Source organism: Leucoraja erinacea, chromosome 4 (genome assembly GCF_028641065.1).
Source record: "Leucoraja erinacea ecotype New England chromosome 4, Leri_hhj_1, whole genome shotgun sequence".
Taxonomy (NCBI): Eukaryota; Metazoa; Chordata; class Chondrichthyes; order Rajiformes; family Rajidae; genus Leucoraja; species Leucoraja erinaceus.
Window position 1 is genome coordinate 6,050,864 of NC_073380.1, and position 18,787 is coordinate 6,069,650.

The window sequence follows — 18,787 nt, forward strand, 5'->3', positions numbered from 1 at the left end:
AAGATTTAATATGTATCTGAGGGGTAACGTTTTCTCACAAGGGTTGGTGGGTGTATGGAACAAGCTTCCATAGGAGGTAGTTGAGGCAGGGACAATACAGTTAGACAAACATGGATAGGACAAACTAATAGATAGTTTGAAGGGATATGGGCCGGTGGGACTAGTGATGAGGAATTAATTTAGTCAGAGGGTGGTGAATATGTGGACTCATAGAAACATAGAAAATAGGTGCAGGAGGAGGCCATTCGGCCCTTCGAGCCAGCACCACCATTCATTGTGATCATGGCTAATCGTCCCCAATCAATAACCCGCGCCTGCCTTCTCCCCATATCCCTTGATTCCACCAGCCCCATGAGCTCTATCTAACTCTCTCTTAAATCCATCCAGTGACTTGGCCTCCACTGCCCTCTGTGGCAGGGAATTCCACAAATTCACAACTCTCTGGGTGAAAAAGTTTTTTCTCACCTCAGTCTTAAATGGCCTCCCCTTTATCCATATGTCTCAATTGCCATAGACGACTGTGGAGGCCAAGTCATTGGATATTTTTGAGGCGGAGATTGATTCTTGATTAGTAAGGGTGTCAGGGGCTCTTAAGAGAAGACAGGCGAATGAGTTTGGAGGGAAAGATAGATCAGCCATGATTGAATGACGGAGTAGACTTGGTGTGCAAAAAGCCAAATTCTGCTCCTAGCACTTATGAATTTATGATCCAATGTAATCTTTTGTAATATATGAAGCCAATTGGCACCCAATTCTGTAGTGGAACTAAAGCCTCTATTAATTGGTCTTGACTGCACTCTGAGGTGAACACTTGAAGGTCAGGCAGTTCTCCAGGATAAATATAACTCAGCTCCTTTTCATTGGCATCATCTGGCTTGATTTTTATCTGCAATTTCATCGGTGACATTACAGGCAATGTATTATTAGCAGTTAAAGGGCAGAGATCTGGGCTTGCGACTCCAGCCAACCTATTGCAATGTATACACAAAGTGCTGGAGTAACTCAGCGGGACAGGCAGCATCTCTGGAGAGAAGGAATGGGTGATGTTTCGGGTCGAGACTGTTGTAATATGTAACCTGGAACTGGACAGGCACTGGGTGTAGTGTTCCATTTTACCTGTGGCACACTTGAACACTAATGCAGATTCCTGTCATTCCTATAACTCCCCACTAGATCAGGACTCTAGTACCTAGATGTTCCCTGAAGAAGCCTTGCATGAAGCAGAGCCCAGCCTATAGTGCCACCCACAGGTGGAAGACCACTTGACAATTTTTAAGTAAATAATTAGCTCCTTTTAAAGAGGTTTACAGAAAGGCTGAAGTCTGAAAGGAAAAGAACCGAGTGGTATGTGACGGTACAAGGAACCTGCATATGTCGGTTTACAAAAAAAAGGCACAAAGTGCTGGAGGAACTCAGCGGGTCAGGCAGAATCTCTGGAGAACACGGATAGGTGACGTTTCGGATCGGGATCCTGCTTCCAGCCTGAAGAAGTGTGTAAGAAGGAACTGCACATGCTGATTTAAACCAAAGACAGACACAAAAAGCCGGAGTGATTCAGCGGGACAGGTAGCATCTCTGGAGAGAAGGAACAGGTGATCTGATGGATTCGACCTGAAACATCACCCATGTTCCATGTTCATAGATGCTGCCTGCCTGACTTGTTGAGTTACTCCAGGACTTTGTGTCTATAGTTGAGTGGTATGTGGCTATGCGTTAACAAGTGAACTGCTATTTCTCCCAAAAAAATGTTTAATAGGGAAATAGCAAATAAAACAATGATTCTCATCCAGAATCAAGGAATGATTGGCAATTTCTATCATGTTAAAAGTAGTATTAGTCATAGTTATACAGCGTGGAAACAGGCCTTTCGGCCCAACTTGCCCACACCGACAAACATGTCCAATCTACACTGCTTGCGTTTGGCCCATATCCCTCTGAACCTGTCCTATCCATGTCTAAATGTTTCTTAAATGTTACATTTTCTTAAAGGGGTCACCAGTTGTAGGATCTACTGAATCCCACGACTGAAAGCAAAGAACCAACGTCATGTAGCTGAGCCAGACACCTTGTCTTGTTTATTCCAGAAGCCCCTTTTACCTACATTCTCACCAATCATAACCCGTGTGTAGATAAGGCCAATTAGTGCATCTGACCTTGGAGTTGTTATTGAGCTCTTGAGGCTGGACCTTCTCACGAGGCTGCTGGCGAGTCGCCAGCGATGACAGGCTGTATGCAAAACCAACGTGGGCATGAAGGCGTCACAGTTCAGTTATTTTGCACCCTTGATCAAAGAAGGATCCCAGTCCTGAATGATTTTGTCACTTATCACGACAAACATGATCATTGGCAACTTTGCTCTGTTTATGAATAATTGGGGCATTTTGTACCCAGTGTCAGTTCTCACATCATTAATCTGAGTGTCTGAAGGTTTTGGCCTCAACAGCATTTAGACCATCCATGTGAATTATTTTGACCAAACTAAGATGTTTTGAATATTCAGAGGTATCTTCTCAGATGCTCTCCCGCTGTAAACATGTCATTCAATGGGTCAATTTTTAACATTAATATGTTGAAGTCATCTATGCAATTGTAACTATTGAAATTATATGTCGTTCAGCCTATTTAAACTCTGTGTAGGAAGGAACTGCAGATGCTGGTTTACACCAAAGATAGACGCAAAATGCTGGAGTAACTCAGCAGGACAGGCAGCATCTTTAGAGAGAAGGAATGGCTGACGTTTCGGTTGAGATCCTTCTTCAGACCCTCATGAATAGGGTCTTAACCCGAAACGTCACCCATTCCTCCTCTCCAGAGATGCCGCCTGTCCCGCTGAGTTACTCCAGCATTTTGTGTCTATTTAACTTCTATGTGGTTTGGCTTTGGGGAGGTAGACACAAAATGCTGGAGTAACTCAGCAGGTCAGGCAGCATCTTTGGAGAGAAGGAATGGGTGACGTTTCGGGTTTGGGGAGATTCTACTGTTTTTTTTCCAGGGCACAGCCTTCCACCAGATAACCTCCAGAAAGCCCTCATGTTTGTCATAAGATCGTAAGTGATAGGAGTAGAATTAGGCCATTCGGCCCATCAAGTCTACTACGCCATTCAATAATTGCTGATCTATCTTTCCCTCTAAACCCCATTCTCCTGCCTTCTCCCCATAACCTTTGACACCTTTAATGATCAAGAATCTATCTATCACTGCCGTAAAAATATCCACTGGCGCAGCCTTCTGTGGCAAAGAATTCTACAGATTCACCACCCTCTGACTAAATGAATTTCTCCTCATCTCCTTCGTAAAAGACTGTCCTTTAATTCTGAGGCTATGACTTCCGGTCCTAGATTCTCCCAACATCCTCTCCACATCCAATCTATCCAAGCCTTTCACTAATCTGTTTCAATGTGGTCTCCCCCCCTCATTTGTGATGAATAAAGACCTTTCACATCAGCTTCAGTCTCTGTGTGGCTTATTGAGTCACAACATACACATTTTCATTTCTTAACGTAAGTAGTCATGATCCACAGCGGCACTATAAATCGCTGTGCCCCATTCAGAATCTGGTTTGCAGCTAAAATTCCCTGCTCCAAAATGGAATGATCAAAATTCCTCAGAATATTACAGAGAATTTAATGAATCTACATACAATGGGAAACACAATACTGCAATGAAAATTGTTTTATTAAATATATAAATAAGATACGTTTACAGGCAAAATTAAAAACATTTTCAAATATCGCCCTCCAGATTTAAATGATAAATTTGATTCACACATTTGTAACTGTGCTCTAATGTGCTTTACAAACCTTAAAGAGCAGAAACTACGCATATTCCATGGGATGATAAATCACCACAAAAAAAAACCTTAAAGTATCTACCATTGCTTAGGTATAAAATAACATCCACAGAAATCACGCACCCATCAATTTTGCAGAGGATGGGATTTATGTAAAGGTAAAGGAACAGGAAAAAATCTGTAATTAAGTAAAGACTCTCGAGTGAACACATGCCAAATTGGTATATACAGCTGTATGTTGTTGTGATGCAATATCGCTACTGCAAGTTTCTATTCACAACTAATGCAAACAATATTATTATTTTTTACTTAATGAGAAATATATGGAACTGTCCAAGAGAGAGCTGTTTTTAATTCTCGAGCTGCAGTTGACAGGCGTCCTCCCAATTGGCTCCTCAATTTCTGTGCATATCAGAGGAGGAATCTTTCATCGATTAGTGTTTTTGCAGCCAGGTTCTTACGTCCGGCTGCATTACGAATGAACTGAAAAATCTTGGAATCAGAAAGAAGGCAACGTTTTATAGAGGTATTTATGGAATCAAAAGATTAAATCACCAAAGGAAGCCATTCATTCCATTAAACCTGCGCCATCTAGTCCCAACCTCATGACTGCACCTATAGATTATTTCTTCCAGCTTCTCCATATAGCAGTTTAAAGCACAATTCCACCAGTGCTAGCTAATCTTTGCTACCCTGACCACGTGGTCAATATGTGACAGTGGACACTTTGAGGGTTCCTTATTTTCTCTCTGTAATACTGCATGCTCCACTTCTTGTGGCATTGTGGAAATAGCTGGGAATTCCAGAATGCAATCCTTACTACTCAATGTTTCATCTCCCTGGTTTAAAAGGGCAGAGTAAAAAAAAAAGTCCCATTGGAAAAAGCCAATGTTTAACTTTAGATTAATTTGGATATTTGTAAAATGTGCACAACTATGCTGCAGTGGTCACTAATCATGGCATTGGTACCCCAAATCTTCACTGACTATAATTATCATTACAGCTAATTTCAATGTTGTCATCATACACATGTAATTATGTAAAATAACATCTCCAAAGAATAACAGGTAGGGGGGGTGGGGGTAATATGGTTGCCGGTTGCCAGTGGCCCCTGGTTCTGGACTCCTCCAACATCGGGAACATGTTTCCTGCCTCTAGCGTGTCCAATCTTTTAATAATCTTATATGTTTCAATAAGATTCCCTATCATCCTTCTAAATTCCAGTGTATACCAGCCCAGTCGCTCCATTATTTCAACATGACAGTCCCGCCATCCCAGGAATTAACCTCGTGAACCAACGTTGCACTCCCTCAATAGCAAGAATGTTCTTCCTCAAATTTGGAGACCAAAACTGCACACAATACTCCAGGTGTGGTCTCACTAGGACCCTGTACAACAGTAGAAGGACCGTTTGCTCCTATACTCAACTCCTATATTATGAAGGCCAACATGCGCCTATATTTGCTCCTATATTATGAAGGCCAACATGCCATTAGCTTTCTTCACTGCCCGCTGTACCTGCATTCTTACTTTCAGTGACTGATGAACAAGGACACCCTGTCCCTGGTGACTACGTTTGCAGGAAGTGTGTACAGCTGCAGCTCCTGACAGACCGCATTGAACGATTGGAGCTGCGGTTGGATTCATACTGGAGCATCCACGACGCTGAGAAAGTCGTGGACAGCACGTACAGTGAGTTGGTCACACCGCAGGTAAAAGGTAAGAGGACGGAAGGGGAACGGGTGGCCAATAGTCAGCAAAGCAGTAGGCAGGTAGTGCAGGAGTCCCCTGCGGTCATCTCCCTCCTAAACAGGTATACCATTTTGGAAACTGTTGAGGGAGATTGCTCATCAGGGGAATGCAGCAGCAGCCAAGTTCATGGCACCATGGGTGGCTGCGGCACATGAGGGGGGGAAAAAGAGTGGAAGGGCAATAGTAATAGGGGATTCAATTGTCAGGGGAATAGATAGGCGTTTCTGCGGCCGCAAAAGAGACTCCAGGATGGTATGTTGCCTCCCTGGTGCAAGGGTCAGGGATGTCACTGAACGGCTGCAGAACATTCTGGAGGGGGAGGGTGAACAGCCAATTGTCGTGGTGCATATTGGCACCAACGATATAGGTAAAAAAAGGGATGAGGTCCTAAAGGATGAATTTAGGGAGCTAGGAGATAAGCTTAAAAGTAGGACCTCAAAGGTAATAATCTCTGTTTTACTACCAGTACCACGGGCCAGTCAGAGCAGAAATAGGAGGATATTGCAGATGAATACGTGGCTTGAAAAATGGTGCAAGGGGGAGGGATTCAAATTTTTAGGGCATTGGAACCAGTTCTGGGGGAGGTGGGACCAGTACAAACAGGACGGTCTGCACCTGGAATGGAATGGAACCAATGTCCTTGGGGGGGGTGTTTGCTACTGCTGTCGGGGAGGATTTAAACTAATATGGCAGGGGGATGGGTACAAGAGCAGAGGGGCAGGGGGGTGTAAAATGAAGGTAGAAGCAATAGGTAGCAAGGTGAAAAGTAAAAGTGGCAGGCAGACAAAACCAGGGCAAAAATCAAAAAGGGCCACTTTTCAACATAATTGTATAAGGGGTAAGTGTGTTGTAAAAACAAGCCTGAAGGCTTTGTGTCTCAATGCAAGGAGTATTCGTAATAAGGTGGATGAGTTGAACGTGCAGATAGCCATTAATGATTATGATATAGTTGGGATCACGGAGACATGGCTCCAGGGTGACCAAGGCTGGGAGCTGAACATCCCGGGATATTCAATATTCAGGAGACATAGAGAGAAAGGAAAAGGAGGTGGGGTAGTGTTGCTGGTTAGAGAGGAGATTAACGCAATGGAAAGGAAGGACATTAGTTTGGAGGATGTGGAATCGGTATGGGTAGAGCTGCGAAACAATAAGGGGCAGAAAACGCTGGTGGGTGTTGTGTACAGGCCACCTAACAGTAGTAGTGAAGTTGGGGATGGCATCAAACAGGAAATTAGAAATGCTTGCGACAAAGGCAAAGCAGTTATAATGGGTGACTTCAATCTACATATAGATTGGGTGAATCAAACTGGCAGGGGTGCTGAGGAAGAGGATTTCTTGGAATGTATACGGGATAGTTATCTAAACCAACATGTAGAGGAACCAACGAGAGAGCAGGCTATTTTAGACTGGGTATTGAGTAATGAGGAAGGGTTAGTTAGTAGTCTTGTTGTGCGTGGCCCCTTGGGCAAGAGTGACCATAATATGGTTGAGTTCTTCATTAGGATGGAGAGTGACATTGTTAATTCAGAAACAATGGTTTTGAACTTAAAGAAAGGTAACTTTGAGGGTATGAGACGTGAATTGGCCAAGATTGACTGGCAATTAATTCTAAAAGGGTTGACGGTGGATATGCAATGGAAGGCATTTAAAGACTGCATGGATGAACTACAAAAATTGTTCATCCCAGTTTGGCAAAAGAATAAATCAGGGAAGGTAGTGCATCCATGGATAACAAGGGAAATCAGGGATAGTATCAAAGCAAAGGATGATGCGTACAAACTAGCCAGAAAAAGCAGCATACCGAAGGACTGGGAGAAATTCAGAGACCAGCAGAGGAGGACGAAGGGCTTAATTAGAAAAGGAAAAATGGATTATGAAAGAAAACTGGCAGTGAACATAAAATCTGACTGCAAAAGTTTTTATAGATATGTGAAAAGAAAGAGATTAGTTAAAACAAATGTAGGTCCCTTGCAGTCAGAAACAGGTGAGTTGATCATGGGGAACCAGGATATGGCGGACCAATTGAATAACTACTTTGGTTCCGTCTTCACTAAGGAAGACATAAATGATCTGCCGGAAATAGCAGGGGCCCGCGGGTCAAAGGAGGTGGAGGAATTGAGTGAAATCCAGGTTAGTCGGGAAGTGGTGTTGGGTAAATTGAATGGATTAAAGGCCGATAAATCCCCAGGGCCAGATAGGCTGCATCCCAGAGTACTTAAGGAAGTAGCTCCAGAAATAGTGGATGCATTAGTAATAATCTTTCAAAACTCCTTAGATTCTGGAGTAGTTCCAGAGGATTAGCGGGTAGCAAACGTAACCCCACTTTTTAAGAAGGGAGGGAGAGAGAAAACGGGGAATTACAGACCAGTTAGCCTAACATCGGTAGTGGGGAAACTGCTAGAGTCAGTTATTAAAGATGGGATAGCAGCACATTTAGAAAGTGGTGAAATCATTGGACAAAGTCAGCATGGATTTACGAAAGGTAAATCATGTCTGACGAATCTTGTAGAATTTTTCGAGGATGTAACTAGTAGCGTGGATAGGGGAGAACCAGTGGATGTGGTGTATCTGGACTTCCAGAAGGCTTTTGACAAGGTCCCTCATAAGAGATTAGTATACAAACTTAAAGCACATGGCATTGGGGGTTCAGTATTGATGTGGATAGAGAACTGGCTGGCAAACAGGAAGCAAAGAGTAGGAGTAAACGGGTCCTTTTCACAATGGCAGGCAGTGACTAGTGGGGTACCGCAAGGCTCAGTACTGGGACCCCAGCTATTTACAATATATATTAATGATCTGGATGAGGGAATTGAAGGCAATATCTCCAAGTTTGCGGATGACACTAAGCTGGGGGGCAGTGTTAGGTGTGAGGAGGATGCTAGGAGACTGCAAGGTGACTTGGATAGGCTGGGTGAGTGGGCAAATGTTTGGCAGATGCAGTTTAATGTGGATAAATGTGAGGTTATCCATTTTGGTGGCAAAAACGGGAAAGCAGATTATTATCTAAACGGTGGCCGATTGGGAAAGGGGGAGATGCAGCGAGACCTGGGTGTCATGGTACACCAGTCATTGAAGGTAGGCATGCAGGTGCAGCAGGCAGTAAAGAAAGCGAATGGCATGTTGGCTTTCATAGCAAGAGGATTTGAGTATAGGAGCAGGGAGGTTCTACTGCAGTTGTATAGGGTCTTGGTGAGACCACACCTGGAGTATTGCGTGCAGTTTTGGTCTCCAAATCTGAGGAAGGACATTATTGCCATAGAGGGAGTGCAGAGAAGGTTCACCAGACTGATTCCTGGGATGTCAGGACTGTCTTATGAAGAAAGACTGGATAGACTTGGTTTATACTCTCTAGAGTTTAGGAGATTGAGAGGGGATCTTATAGAAACTTACAAAATTCTTAAGGGTTTGGACAGGCTAGATGCAGGAAGATTGTTTCCGATGTTGGGGAAGTCCAGGACAAGGGGTCACAGCTTAAGGATAAGGGGGAAATCCTTTAAAACCGAGATGAGGAGAACTTTTTTCACACAGAGAGTGGTGAATCTCTGGAACTCTCTGCCACAGAGGGTAGTTGAGGCCAGTTCATTGGCTATATTTAAGAGGGAGTTAGATGTGGCCCTTGTGGCCAAGGGGATCAGAGGGTATGGAGAAAAGGCAGGTACGGGATACTGAGTTGGATGATCAGCCATGATCATATTAAATGGCGGTGCAGGCTCGAAGGGCCGAATGGCCTACTCCTGCACCTAATTTCTATGTTTCTATGTTTCTATGTTGTACTTCCCATTTTGTACACTCCTACAAAATGCTGGAGTAACTCAGCGGGTCAGGCAGCATCTCTGGAGAACATGGATAGGTGACGTTTCACAGGATAGAGGAACTCAGCGGGTCAGGCAGCATCTCTGGAGAAAAGGAGTAGGTGATGTTTCGGATCAAGACCATTCATCAGACTGCTAGAATGTAGGCGGTGCTCCTCACTACTCCTGTTTTACTACACACGAGGGCAATTTACAGAAACCAATACAAACCAGCATGCCTTTGGAATGTGGGAGGAAGCCGGAGCACCTGGAGACAACACACGTGGTCATAGGGAGAACGTACAAACGCCGTGCAGACAACACCCGTAATCAGTATTAAACCCCGGTCTCTAGCGCTGTAATAGCCCTGTCCGACAGTACGAGTTCATTCCAAGAGCTCTCCCGAGTTTAAAAAAAATCAAACTTGTGGTAAGCACGGAGAATGAACGTAGCGGGTACGTCGGAGATCGGGGACGTCTCTTAGCGGCTCGTAACGCTAACGGCAGGTACTCGGGAAGACTCGTTAACGGCAGGTAAGCACGGGAAGACTCGTGAAGATTTTTCAACATGTTGAAATATGTCCACGAGTACCGACAAGTGGAAATTACCGTAAATCTCCGAGTTCGAACTCGGGAGAACTCTTGGAATGAACTCGTACCGTGGGACAGGGCTTTAAGGCTACAACTCTACTGCTGCGCCAGCGTGCCATCCACTTTTGTGTGTGTTTATAAGAGAAAATGCTGGGAATATTCAGAACATCTGGCAGTATCTTTGCCGTCCAAATGAGTTAATATTTCTAATCTGACTTTTCATTACAATGGCTTTGAGAGAAAGTCATCAGCTGATGCTTTGGGCAGAATCATACCTCAAGTCAGCAGTTCCATTGAGATGACGGTGTATCTGACTTCCCACTCTGCTGCTGGACTCACCATGGAGTCTGGTAATGGAGCACTGGGACTGGACAACATTGGGGTTCAGATACACCTAGCACTTGGCCTTGGCCAGTGTTGTCACAAGGAGCCCACAGCCTCAGCATGCTACATGGCCAAGCATCACCTGCATTATCTTGTACTAAACGTTATTCCCTTATCATGTATTTGTACACGAAGAATGGCTCGATTGTAACCATGTATTGTCTTTCTGCTGACTGGTTAGCACACAACTAAAGCTTTTCACTGTACCTCAGTACAGCTAAACTCAACTAAACTAAACTAAACTGAACACTGAGGTTCCACCTGCCACACACAAAGCAAATGGGACAAACTTAGACAGAGCATGTTGGTCATCATGGACGAGTTAGGCCGAAAGGCCTGTTTCCATGCTGCATGATAATTCTATAACAATTCATACAATCTTCCTGCTTGCAGTACTTGTGTGTCCAAAGTACAAATGTGCACATACCTTTTGTTGTATGTAAGTTAGAAAGGAAGCAAAAAAAAAATTTTGGGTAGCAAGATCCACTATACAGAAGAACAGCATATCAAAAATTAGAAGTGTTTCTTCATTGCCATAGTATAGGATGTCAGTGAATGAAAGCTTTTCATCTGAGATAAAGTAGAGCAAAATGTTTTAATGCCAGCACAACAAAAGTTAACAGCACTATTAACATATTTCAACACACGATATATTCAACACACGAGGGACGATTTACAATTTTACTGAAGCCAATTAACCTGGACAAAATGCTCGCGGTCACAGGGAGAATGTACAAACTCTGTACAGACATCACCCGCAGTCACTCAAAGACTTTGACTCATTGTGTGCAGTTCTGGTCTCCCCATTACAGGAAGAATGTCAAAGCTTTGGAGAGGGTGCAGAAGAGGTTTACCAGAATGCTACCTGGATTAGAGGGTTTCAGCTACACGAGGTTGGATAAACTTGGATTGTTTTCTCTGGAAAGTCAGAGGTTGAGGGGAGACTTGAGTGAAGTATATAAAATGATGAGAGGCATAGATAGGGTGGACAGTCAGAGCCTTTTCCCCCAGGGTGGAAATGTTCAACATAAGAGGGATAGCTATAAGATGAGAAGGGGAAAGTTTAGTGGATATGTGTGCGACATGTTTTTACACAGCGTGGTGGGGGCCTGGAACGCATTGTCAAGGGGTGGTGGTGGAGGTAGATACGATAGTGCCATTTAGAAGGCTGTTAGATAGGCACGTAGAAGTGCAGGAAATGGAGGGATATGGATCATGCACAGGCAGATGGGATCAGTTTAGCTTGGCATTGTGTTCAGCACAAACATTGTGGATTTATAAGGGCAGATGTTGAAACTTCATGGATTAACTTCAATAAGATTTATTTTATAATATCTTATTTTTATTAAAATCCTATTTTTATGCAGGAATTATATCTCAGATACAGAAAATTAGGTTTACAAGGAAGATATTTTATGTAAACAATAATTATGTTGTAGAATGTCATTAAACGAGTATTCGGTCCTCATGCAACAGAATATAATCTTCCCAAGGTTGATTAGGTTAAGTTCATTTCAACTTCAATGATTTCCCTTAATTGCAACACAACAAGGTTGTGGAATGCACCAGGTAGCAACTTTACATTTTCAAGTCAAACTGCGTATCGAAAGAAATATTGGAGTTGCTTTCAGTTTCCAGAATTATGGCGACATATGCTCAAATATCAGAAATGTATCCAATCCAGATCATATGAGGGCATAGCCATATCTGAGGAAGGATCTGCTGGCATTGGAGAGGGTCCAGAGGAGGTTTACGAGAATGATTTTAGGAATGATTGGGTTAACATATGATGAGAGTTTGATGGCACTGGACCTGTACACACTGGAGTTTAGGGGGATGAGGGGGGACCTCATAGAAACTTAGCCAATAGTAAAAGGCCTGGATAGAGTGGATGCGAAGAGAATGTTTCCACTAGTGGGAGAGTCGAGGACCAGAGGCCATAGCCTCAGAATTAAAGGACATATCTTTCGAATGGAGATGAGGAGGAATTTCATTCGTCAGATGGTGGCGAATCTGTGGAACTCATTGCCATAGGAGACTGTGGAGGCCATCAATGGATATTTTTAAGGCAAAGATTGACAGATTCCTGATGTACGGGTGCCACGGGTTATTGGGAGAAGGCAGGAGAATGGTGTTAAGAGGGAAAGATAGATCAACCATGATTGAATGACAGAGTAGACGATGAGCCGAATGGCCAAATTCTGCTCCTATAATTTATGGACATAATGCTTTCGATATTTCTTAATGCAATTTATGAACCTGGTGGCCATTTTATTTTGCCAACTGTTTGTCTGAAACAAATATCTTTCTGTGTCCTAAATACATATAAAGTGTGTTGATGGGTAACGTCTTCTCGTCTTGCCAAATGGATGTCAACCATCAAGTCTGCTGAGCTGGTAGATATATGTCCAATATTCATTACATAGCTGCAAGAATGATGCCAAATGAATTAAGGGAAAGCTAATCTCACTTTGGTAGGGAAAATATCCTAATGTAATAAAAAGCAACTGCAGATGCTGGTTTAAACCAAAATTAGACACTCAGGAATAACTTAACGGGTCAGGCATGTGGTTATGCTTGAGAAAAAATATTTTTTACATAATCTGTTCTGTTTTTGTCCATTGGTGATACTATAATTAAATGTAGTGCACAATAAAATATTTGACAATTAAACTATTTCCGTCATTAACTCATCTTCAGATAAGTAACTATCCTTAAAATGTTGTCATTAATTCATTGCGATAAGTAACTGGATCTTAAATAAACTGTATTTCATTAAAATAAATAAAATAAAATTATTTCATCCAAAACTTCGAATGGTTACTTAAAGTTCCTTTTCCTGTGATGAAACATGAATTGGTGACTTATTATTAAAATATTACAACTGATTATTAGATTTTAGAATCAATGCAAATATTGTATTTAAATCAGGAAAGCAGGAAACAGAGCGTATAAATGGAAATTATACCATTATAAAAAATCGTCTTGTCTATTGGTTCATGCAGCTCCATCCCTATTATTCTTTCCAATAACAGTTTATCTTGCACAATGTAATCCATGTCACGAAGAGCCTGTAACCAGACCAAAAAAATACAATTTCAAAGCTTTTTTTAAGTGGTAACATTGTTAGCAGAATGACCTTATTTAACCAGGGAGTGAATTCTGAAAACTGCTTTTGCATTGAAAGGAAGAACTGCAATTATTGAAATTCGGAAACGAAAACACAAAGATAAAAACGATAATTTTTATGAGGCTCTCTAAACATGAAAAGAATTAATGGAACCCTGCCTGGAAAATAATTGGCTTGCATATTAAACAAAATTGGTTGATCGCCAACTCTAAATGGTTGCTGGAGGTGGTCAATAAGAACAGGGTTGGGTGCTTTAAAGTGGATGACACGGTTAAGCTTGGTGGTGCTCAAAACTGATCAAAACCGTACAGTCACATCATAAATAATAGCACTATGGTTGCAAATTGCTTGGAGCAGCAATGTCAAGGACAGACCATCCAGTGCCAACAGCATTGACAACAGCTGTTGGATGCGTTTAAAACTATCCCATTAACAAGATCTTTCTGAAGACCTGTAATTTAAATAATTCCCTGCTTTTCTACCCTTTCAACTAAATTGAATAACCTCACGTTTTTCCACACTTACCTCTCTGCTCCATTCTTTCCCCATCTCACTTAACCTCTCTATATATCACTGGGTTGACTGACTGTGCTTGAGTTGACCTACCTTCCATATCACTCTGTGCCTGATTTATAAGCTACTTTCCCTGTCCATCTTTGTTGAACTGTCAGGCTTTGATATATCACTGATTTTGAAGTATCTTGAAGGTTGTAACCAGCCAATCTGAAAATGGCTTATTATTGGACGGTTAACCAAAGACCTTCAATGACTTGGTGATGATATTCAGGGTTGGCCAAAAGGCCAGAATCAGACTTGGACATATATCATAGAGACACAGGTGACTGTAGATGCCGTAATCTGGTGGCAAAAAAACAAAATACGGGAGTTCTGATGCAGGGTCCCAACCCAAAATGTCAACCATCCCTTTCCCTCCACGAACGCCTGACCCACTGAGTTCCTCGAGCAGCTTGTTTATTTTTTTTTACAATTTATAGCCACTACAGTCACCTATCGTATATATCATGTCGGACATTTCAGTTTTAGTCTAGTTTACTGTCACGTGTACCGAGGTACCAGTGAAAAGCTTTTGTTGCGTGCTAACCAGCGCGGAAAGACAATACATGATTACAATCGAACCATTTACAGTGTATAGATACATGATAAGCGATTAGCGTTTAGTGCAAGGTAAAAAGTCCGATCAAAGATATTCCGAGTGTCACCAATTAAGTAGTTAGTAGTTCAGGACTGCTCTCTAGTTGTGGTGGGATAATTCAGTTGCTTGATAACAGCTGGTAAGAAGCTGTCCCTTGTTTCCTTCACGATCCTCATATGAATAATAACAAACTTGTAGGGATGTAGGGATGATATATATAGCACAGATTTAACTGTTAGCAGCAAGACTGACAAGGAATGTTCCTAATTTCCTTTTGTACAAGCATATCAATGTAATAAATCAATACTGATGTAATTATTAACTCTAATGCAATATCAACCAGTAATCTAATCTAAGGGTTTTCTTTTCTGTTAATGGCTTTATGAATCATCAGTCATTAATGCTCAACTTTTGACAGGATGATCTCCACTAGACTTTGCAAAGCTTTAATATATCTGTCAGACAATTTTCCAAATCTAAAAATATTGAGGAATTTGAACACAAAAAGAAAATACAAGAATCAAAATTCTAATTATATAAGATGAGGGTCATGAAGTCATAGAACTATACGGTGTGGAAACAGGTCCTTCAGCCCCACTTGTCCTTGCCTACCAGAACATTTGCCTGCATTTTGCCTGTACCACAAGGATCAGAGGTCAAGGTAAAGTAAGTATAGAAACAAGGAACTGCAGATGGAAATAGATATCAAAATAGATAAAATGATGGAATAACTGAGAGGGTCAGGCAGCATCTCTGGAGAAATGGATAAGTGACTTTTCGGGTCAGGGTCCTTCTTCAAACCTAGAGAGGAGGAAAAGTTCTTCAAAGTAGGCATACCCTGAAGAGACTTCACAGCGCAGCAGTCAAAATATAATAAAAAAGGAACTGCAGATGGTGGTTTATACCAATGATAGGCACGAAATGCTGGAGTAACTCAGCGGGTCAGGCAGCTTCTTTGAAGAAAATGGATAAGTGATATTTTGGGTCGGGTTCCTTTTCCAGAACCACTGAGTTACTCCAGCATTTTGTGTCTACCTTTGGTATAAACCAGCATCTGCAGTTCCTTTTTATTACATTAAGTATTTTATGATAACCAGTATTATTCCAAAAGCTTTGACAGAGACTAACAGAATACATTGCTATTGCTGGTAAAACGATCAAAAATAACAATATGCCTACATGATCAATGAATGATCCAAGAAATCTATTTGTGGTATTATAGGCCTTCATTCTTTGTTCAACAGCATCCTCCGCATTATTCACCAGGTGGCCAGGTGATCTGATCTGAAAAATTGATTAAAATGACAGAATAGAACATTTGAATTGCTTTCTATTTAATTTATTTGTTGACAAAGTCATATGGTAATAAATTATTACACAAACCCAATTTAGCGGCTCTCGAATCTTGTCATATTGCTCTCTGAGTTTGCTTGTGATGAATATCTGAAATGTCTCAGTTTCTGTGTTGGGAACCAAGCCTCTTTGACCACATAGGTTTTCCTGTGAAGTAATAATTATTTGCAATCAGAACGTTTACACAAATTAAACTGATGTGTATTCACTTATTGTTTAATTAAAATGAGCTGCAGATGCTAATTTTGTGACAAAGATAGACACAAAATGCTGAAGTAACTCAGCAGGTCAGGCATCATCTCTGGAAAAAATGGATAGGTAACGTTTCAGGTCGAGACACTTCTTCAGAACAAACATTCCGTCTGAAGAAGGGTCACGATCCATTTTCATTTTATTTTTTTAATTCCAACAACAAGAGAACAAATAAATGATACAAAATAAAATGAAATAAGAACACATCGCCTTGAGAATCATGCAAAACATAAAAGAGGTGACTTTTGAGAGAGTAATCTTCCAATAGAAAGTCTTAACTTTTGGCTCCATGTTGGTAGATTCCAGAAATGACATACCCTTAATTTACTGGACATAATCAGTGGGCATAGCTCCCAAATAGGACTGTGTACACAAAAAAATGGCCATAGTTATTTGCTGAAAGTATGCATTGGAAAAAACATAGAAATGCTCAAAATTATGTCAATGCCTGGGGACTGATGAAATTTATGCTTCAAAGAATAAAATGCTTGAACTACATTTTGCTTTTGCTGGGTTACGGAGCAAAATTATTATCCTGGAAAAAATGGTATGCAGGAAGTAATATGACTCCCATTAGCACCCACAATAAAATCTTTATCAGTTTCAAGGTCAATAGTGTTCAATTTATAATTATTCTAACACAGGTACTACACAATGGATAGTTTTCAATTGTTTCATAGGAAAGCAGAAATGTATCTGTTTGAGAGATCAACCTGTCAGAAAGCGGACAGATTTTTCAATCTATAAACAAAATTAATTCCATAAAATATATTTGTATCATTCCCACAGACGGGAAAACAAAAGAGGTCGTTTAACTCTTCATAAATATATGAAATAATCAATATACAAAAGCTACAACATTAGAAATGAAAAATTGTGAATTCTGAAGGCCATTGAAAGATAAATTATGGTATAATATAACAGGTGGAAACATCTGCAGACCTATTTGGCTGGATCTTGGTCACTCAGCCCTATTGCCAGAAGCATTGCTGTGGTATCCACTTCCCATTGCTGCGGGTACCTAACCTGGAAATTAAAGACCAGTGTTTAAGAATGAACTGCAGATGCTGGAAAATCGAAGGTAGACAAAAATGCTGGAGAACGTCAGCGGGTGAGGCAGCATCTATGGAGCGAAGGAAATAGGCAACGTTTCGGGTCAAAACCCTTCTTCAGACTGAAGTGTTTTCAGGTTTCTAAACACAGAATTCTTCACAGAAACAAAAATAACTTGGGCGACAGCCTGAGGTGTCCCTGTCTCTTAGATGCTGGCAAAATTAGGAGAATCTAATCTAGATTAGAAATCCTGGGGATTGCAACAAGTCTAGGCTCTGCTCTTGGAGATTTGGTCTTGTGAACACGTTAACAATTCTCCGTTTCACAGCACAAACACATTGTTTACTTTCATCACTTTCAGCATTTATTTTGGCTAATAACTGTGTGTAAATCTGTGTAAAACATCATACCGCCTCTCTCTTTAGATTCAGGTTCATTTCCTCCATGTTAGTGTCAGAGTGACCATGCACAGACCTCCCATGGATGTAATATCCAAAGCATTTGTGTGAGAAAATGATAACAGAGATCTACAAAATAATAATGCAGAACCACAATGAATAGCTATTTTAATCGTGCAAAAACAATTATAACAAATGTGTAACTATTTATTTAATAAGACATCAAATCTTACTGTACTCAGTACTCACATTACTAACTGAGCAAACATCAATAAACTGACTTATTCTGTCTTCCACAAATCGTTCGTAAATACTTGTACAGAAAATTATCTACAAAAAAAAGCAATAATTTCAGCATTTGAAACAATATTTAAAAAAAATCTTATAGAGGTGTATAAAATCAAGAGGCAAACAGATTGGGTAGACACACAGAGTCTCTTGTCCAGAGTAGGAGAATCGAGTACCATAGGGCATAGATTTATGGTGAAGGGGGAAGGATTTTATAAGAATCTGAAGGGTAACTTTTTCACACAAAGGGTGGCAGGTGTATGGAACAAGCTGCTGGTAGTTGAGGTAGGCACTATCACAACATTTAAGAAGCAATTAGACATGTACGTGAATAGAACAAGTTTAGAGAGATATGGGCCAAACGCAGGCATGTTGAAATATGTCCACGAGTACCGACAAGTGGCCATTACTGTAAATGTCCGAGTTCGAACTTGGGAGAACTCTTGGAATGAACTCGTACCGTGGGACAGGGCTTTAAGATTACAACTCTACTGCTGCGCCAGCGTGCCATCCACTTTTGTGTGTTTATAAGAGAAAATGCTGGGAATATTCAGCAAATCTGGTAGTATCTTTGCGTCCAAATGAGTTAATATTTCTAATCTGACTTTTCATTAGAATGGCTTTGAGAGAAAGTCATCAGCTGATGCTTTGGGCAGAATCATACCTCAAGTCAGCAATTCCATTGAGATGACGGTGTATCTGACTTCCCACTCTGCTGCTGGACTCACCATGGAGTCTGGTAATGGAGCACTGGGACTGGACAACATTGGGGTTCAGATACACCTAGCACTTGGCCTTGGCCAGTGTTGTCACAAGGAGCCCACAGCCTCAGCATGCTACATGGCCAAGCATC

The 18,787-nt window shown here is 41.3% G+C and overlaps 1 protein-coding gene across 1 annotated transcript in view; it reads right to left on the reverse strand.

The window, feature by feature from the left end:
- Nucleotides 1–3,672: 3,672 nt before the first annotated feature.
- Nucleotides 3,673–18,787, reverse strand: part of LOC129696003 (meckelin-like) — a 136,749-nt gene continuing 121,634 nt past the window's right edge. Inside the window, exons 30-36 of the mRNA XM_055633424.1 lie at nt 17,896–17,976; nt 17,659–17,775; nt 15,974–16,090; nt 15,770–15,874; nt 13,276–13,378; nt 10,735–10,877; nt 3,673–4,282 (exon numbers count right to left, since the gene is read on the reverse strand). Of these exons, the coding sequence (XP_055489399.1) occupies nt 4,202–4,282; nt 10,735–10,877; nt 13,276–13,378; nt 15,770–15,874; nt 15,974–16,090; nt 17,659–17,775; nt 17,896–17,976 (747 nt within the window). The 3' untranslated portion in view covers nt 3,673–4,201. The remainder of the gene's footprint in view (nt 4,283–10,734; nt 10,878–13,275; nt 13,379–15,769; nt 15,875–15,973; nt 16,091–17,658; nt 17,776–17,895; nt 17,977–18,787) is intronic.